General features: G+C 45.1%; 1 protein-coding gene across 1 annotated transcript; it reads right to left on the bottom strand.

Annotated features, from left to right (window-relative positions):
• Positions 1-1,869: 1,869 nt before the first annotated feature.
• On the bottom strand, positions 1,870-5,846 carry LOC116465219 (pregnancy-specific beta-1-glycoprotein 8-like; the record flags this gene model as incomplete). The annotated part of the gene is made up of 3 exons (XM_032148373.2): positions 1,870-2,162; positions 2,542-2,841; positions 5,568-5,846. Coding segments are annotated over 3 exons (872 nt in total), but the record flags the coding sequence as incomplete, so codon positions are not given.
• Positions 5,847-6,181: the final 335 nt, after the last annotated feature.

The raw sequence follows: 6,181 nt of genomic DNA, 5'->3' as shown, positions 1-6,181 counted from the left end.
ACTGGATTTCACAATGATTTCTTGGTTGTAACAACAAAATGGATAAACTGGACTTCATAAAAATCAAAACCTTTTATATATCAAAGAACATTATCAAGAAAGTAAAAAGGCAACCCATGCAATGATAAAAATATTTGCAAATTATATGTGTGATAAGAAATTAATTTCCACAATACATGAAAAGCTACAAGTCAACAACAGCAAACCTCCAAAAACCCAATTAAAAAATGAACAAAGGATTAAAATAGAGTTTTCTCCAAGGAAGATATACAAAATATCCAATAAGCCCACGCAAAGTTCCTCAGGATCATGAATACTTAGAGATATGCAAATCAAAACCACAGTGTTATACCACCTCACACACTTTAGGATGGCTTTGATAAACAACAACGACAGCAACACAAAACAACAGGTGTTTTCAAGTAGATGGAAAAATTGGAGCTCTAGTGCATTGCTGATGGGAATGGGAAATGTTATAGCCACTGGAAAAAGTGGTGTCTCTGTTTGTCAAAAAATTAAACAATAAATTATCATTTGATCCAGCAATTCCACTTCTGGACATACTCCCCATAGAATTGAAAGAAATTTGATCAAATATTTGTACGCTGATGTTCAGAGAAGCATTACTCACAATAGCCAAAAAATGGAAACAACTGAAAAGTCCATTGAAAGATATGTGGATAGGGAAATGAGGTGTATCTTTACATTGAAATGTTATTCAACTTTAACAAGGAATAAAATTCCAACACCTCCTTCAAAATGGATGAACCTTGAAGATATTATGCTAACTGAAATAAGCCAGACACAAAAGGATAATTATTATAAAATTCCATTTATAAAAGATAGTTAGAATAACCAGCTACATAGAGACAGAAAGTAGAATGGTGGGTGCTAAGGGTTAGTGGGAGAAGGAGTGAGAGATACTGTTTATTGGGTACAGAGGTTTAATATGGTAAGAGGAAAAAGTTCTGGAAATGGATAGTGTGATGGTTACACAACACTAAATTGCACACTTAGAAATAGTTAATGGTTAGTCTTATATTAGATATATATAAAGTGTCTGGTAGTCTTACCCTCTCTATAATTACACACTTTTTGGCACTGCCCCTTTCCTGCCATGCAGAGCACCAGGGGTGAATCTCCCTATTTCTCTAGCTCTGCATCAGTCACTGTCCTCCGTACTGTGTCCTACGTGCTGTGCCCACAGCCTCATACAGCCGGTGACTTCTGAGCCAGGACGCAGCTCAGGAGTCTGCCTTGAGGCTCCCTCTCTTCTTATTTCCCTGCAGCCTGGCCCGGGGGAGGCTTGTCTTCAACTGGCAGCTCGATTTAGCCAAATTCAGGACAGGCCACCAGGGCTCTTTCTGTAAACATGTTGGTCACCCCCAGGTGGAGTCAGGCATGGCCAGTCACCAGAGGAGCCCGGAGCAGAGCAGGAAGCAGAGTCTGAGCTGCTCCTCCCTCACCCAAGGGGCTTCCTCCTCTCATTTGTGGGAAAAGCGTGAGCTTGTTTCAATGCCTCAGATGTTCCTTGTAGCTCATGGAATAGGTACAAGCAAACAAAGACGTGGCAGAAGGGGATGTGTTGGTGACAGCGAGAAGCAACTTGATCTTGAGGACTCTCCTTCTTGTCCCTCTGTGAAGCCTCTTCTACCACATAGGGCTCAGGGCTGATAAAGCCCCCTCCCAACCTTTCTCAGGCCAGACACAAGGTCAGCCATGAGAAAACAGAAAAACAAGGAGAAGAGTCTGTAGAGACAAATTGGGAGGGTTCAGGAGGAGAATTTCGGATTTGCTTGTGCCCATGGGACACAGGCTGGGAATAAAAATGTTTTCCTGACTCTTCTCTGAAAGCCAGATAGACTCCACCTAAAACCCTATTGCCAAGGATGCTGGGATCCACTTACCAGTGACTTTGACTCTCATGGATATGGAATTTCTCCCGCCAGTGGCTGAGTTACGAACAGAGCAAACATAGAGCCCGCTATGCTTTATAGTAACTTTGGGGATAAAGAGATTCTGTCCTGATTGCTGAAACTTCCCATTAATTGTCCAAGAATACTCCGCCGGTGGGTTAGAGTCCGCAAAGCAGGACAAGTGGAGGTGTTCTCCTATATGGTAATGGTCGAGTGAAGGATGAATGCTGGGGATGTCTGGACCATCTGGAGCAAAGAGAATAAAGCCACAGGTGATGTCATCCGAGGGAAGGGGATGTTCCTGGTCTCTTAAAGGGACACAGTGACCCTCTGAGCCAAGACACACCCTCAAGTCCCAGCCAAACCCCTTCTATGTTCACTGAGCTGAAGCCTGAGGTATTCACCTGTTTCTCCCATCACAAGCTGTGGGCCCCAAGTCTCCCATGACAAGAGCGTCCCCTCCCTTTATATTCTTGGTTAAGGCTGTGACTACCCACGTTTTCCCAGGGCAGGGAGTAATGGCCAGCTCGGATGTCCAGAAGCAAAATTGTCTACACTTGGACCGGTGGGAGACTGAGAGGCCTGGCTTCTGGTCGTTTGGATTTAAGCTTGTGTCCTGGCCCACAGAGGAACAAAAGATACTCCCAGAGGACATTCATGGTGATTGGGTCACTGCGGAAGCCACCATATCGGTCCCGTATTTCACGTTGATAGGGTCCTGTTTCATTTCTCGTGACACTGGGTAGAATGCGGATGCTATTTTCAATGGGTCGCTTTACCCTGGGACTGACCGGGAGGCTTTGACCACTTAGCCACCACCTGTAGGTGTAGTTCTCACTCTGAGGTTCACAGGTGAAGGCTAAGACATCCTTATTCTCCCTGGGGTTTAAGTTGTTGATGGTGATGTAGGGCTTGTGCGGCTTCACTGTGTGGATAACAGAGAGAAGATTGTCCTGTGTGGCACCTTTGATTCCTCCATAGGCATCCTTCAATCAGAGTGGCATCTCCTACCTCTCAGCCCACCCAAGTCCTTGAAAGCCAATAGCTGGTGCGTGTGTCACAAGACAGATCCATGATTATCTAAGGGCTCAAAGACTGTGAGGTAGCCTGCTCTGTCTTAGGGAAGCACAGACTTTCTCAAGTGTCAATTGAGCAGCAGTGTTGGGTCATGGACAGACACGTCAGTGGGAGTCACAGCCCCTGGTACCCCTCCCAGTCCCTCCTTCATCAGTTGACTGGCTTTCTCACCTTGGGTTCCTTACCTGGAATGTGCAACTTCTGGGCCCTTTCCAAATTCCATCCTACTTTTCCCCCCTAGATGTGATTTCTCTGCAGCTTCCATTTCCAAGGACATTTTAGAGATGAGTAATAATGGGACTTCCCATTGTCCTGAAACCCTGAAGATACTGAGCAGCCTGGCCTGGGACTGGATGTTTCAGCAGAAATAACACAGGGGAGACCAGAGTCAAGCCTGGAGGTCAGTTCAGTCATCAGGCAGTGGAGGCACAAGGTGGGGCAGTTTTTTGCAAGTGTTTCATGATGACTTACTTGTACCAGTGACCTCTAAAGATAGAGCAGAGTGCAAGGAATGATCTAGAAAGAGTGAAGGGGACAGGCAAGAGCTGGTGGCTTTGGAGCAGAACCATATTCCCTGTCCTGGGTTGTTTAGGTTTCCTCTCCTTCTGCAGAGAGCAGGTGAGGACCATGTGAATCTTTCCAGAAATGCATGTGGACATTTACAAATGCAGAACTGACTAGTGGAAAGGGTGGGAGTGAACTGCTGGAAATCTGGTCCTAATGGACCATGTGTGTTTGATGGATATGAGACAAATTTGGAGAGAAGTTTTGCAAATATTTTCTTTCATTGGACATTCTACTCTCTGATTCCACGGGTTCGGCTACTCTAGGGACGTCATGTAAGTGGATTCCAGAGTGAATATGAGAAGAGACTGCTGGTTGTCAGGAGCTGGGAGTGGGGAGAATCAGAAGTTGTTCATGGCTGTGCAGTTTCAGTTATGCAAGGTGGGGAGGTTCTAGAGATCTGCTGTACAGCTTGATGCCTATAGTTCACACAGATTGAGTATTTCTTCTGCATAAGACTTAGGACAAAAACTGTTTTGGATTTCTGACATTTTTTGATTCTGAAATATTTGTGATATAGTTACTGGTTTAGCATCCCAAATCTGAATGATTCAAAATCTAAAATGCTTCAGTGAGCATTTCTTTTCAGCATCAGATTAGTAGGCAATAGTGGGAGGTGATAAGCCAAATATATTCTTGCTCTTTTTTTTTCTTTCACCACGTTTCTTGCTTGGTGATTAGTTTTCGGTCAATTCCGTACTGGCCATGCTGCACTGGTATATTTTTGAAGGCTTTGGGATGTGAGAAAGGCTGATTGCTATTTTCTATGTCATCAGAACTTTCCACCTTTTCATGGTCACATCTTTTTCTCAGTGTTTCTCTTGTGGCAGTCATTAATAAGAGCCTGTCAGGTCAGATTTAGGACAGAGTTTTCTAATTCTGCAAAAAAAATTACTGGGATTCTGGCAGGAGTTGCACTGAATCTGCAACTCACTTTGGGTATTATTGTCTTTCTGACAATATTGACTCTTCCAATCCATGAAAATGAAATGTCTTTCCATGTATTGATATCGTCTTTAATTTCTTTCAGCAATGTTTTGTAGTTTTCAGGGAAAATCATTTGACCTTTTTGGTTAAACTTATTCCAAAATATTTTATTCCTTTTAATGTTAATGTGAATTGAAATTCTTTCCTTAATTTCCTTTGAGATTGTTCATTGTTAGTGTATAGTCTAAAGAATGATCTAGAAAGAGTGAAGGGGAAAGGCAAAAGCTGGTGGTTTTGGAGCAGAAACATATTCCCTGTCCTGGGTTTTTGATTTTCCCTCTCCCTTTGTAGAGGGCAGTGGCTCTTCCCTGATAGGTAGATAGACTGCACTGGAAAACATATTGCCAAGGCTCCAGGGATCCACTTACCAGGGACTAAGATCCTGTTGATTATGAGATTTGTTCTACCAGTGGCTGATTTATGGATGAAACAGACATAGACCCCTCTGTATGTTTTAGTGATTTGGGGGATAAAGAACACTTGTGCTGATTGCTGGAACTTCCCATCAATCAGCCAAGAATGCTCTGCCAGTGGGTGAGAGTCTGTGAGGCAGGATAGCTAGGGGACTTCCCCTGTATGGTAATAGGTGTATGAGGAAGAAATGGTGGGGGCATCCAGGCCATCTGGAGCAAAGAGAATAAAGTCAGAGGTGATATTGTCAGAGGGAAGGGAAAATCCTGGTCTGTGGAAGGGCCACAGTGACCCTGAGAGCCAAGTCGCAACACTGAAGTCCCAGCCAAATCTCCGCTGTGTTCACTTATCTGGAGCCTGAGACATTCACCTGTTTCTCCCATCACAAGCTGTGGAGCCTGAGTCTCCCATGACAGGAGCAGCCTCTTTTCTCCTATTGTTGATCAAGCCTAGGCCTACTCTGGTTTGCCTGGGGCAGAAAGTCATGGCCAGCTTTGATGTCCAAGGGTAAAGGTCTCTGTAGTTGGACCTGAGAGGGACTAAGAGGCCTGGCCTCTGACCATGTGTATTTGGGATGGCAGCCTGGCTCCCAGAGGAACAGAAGATACTCACAGAGGACATTCAGGGTGACTGGGTCACTGCGGCTGGCGCTCACTGGGTTCCGTATTTCACATTCATAGGGTCCTGCAATATCCCTTGTGACACCAAATATAAAGAGGGTCCTGTTACTTCTGGACAGCTGCAACCTGTAAGTCATAGGGAGGCTCTGACCATTCATCCACCACCGGTAGCTTGCGTCTGGAGTCTCAGGATCACAGGTTAATCTGACAGACTCTGTGGCCTCGCTGGGGTTTAAGTTGCTGCTGGATATGGAGGGCTTGGGAGTCTCCACTGTGCAGAAAACAGAGAGAAGATTGCCCTGTGTGGCACCTTTGATTCCTCCAAAGGCATTTTTTAATCAGAGTTGGCATTTCCCACCTCTCAGCCCACCCAAGTCCTTAAAAGCCCATGGCAGGTGTGTGTTTTACAAGACAGATGCATGGCAATCTGAGGACTCAGAGATTGTGAGGCTGCCTGCTTTATGGGGCAGAAGTATAGACTTTCTTAAGTGTGAATTGAGCAGCAGCATTGGGTCATGGAAAGACACAGGACCAGCAGTCACAGCCCCTGGTGCCTCTGTGAGTCCCTCCATCTCCAACTGCCTGCCTGGCCCACCTTGTGGTCCT

Source organism: Hylobates moloch, unplaced genomic scaffold (genome assembly GCF_009828535.3).
Source record: "Hylobates moloch isolate HMO894 unplaced genomic scaffold, HMol_V3 SCAFFOLD_3819, whole genome shotgun sequence".
NCBI lineage: Eukaryota > Metazoa > Chordata > Mammalia > Primates > Hylobatidae > Hylobates > Hylobates moloch.
Note: the sequence above shows the minus strand (reverse complement) of the source record. Positions and strands in the feature narration are given on the sequence as shown.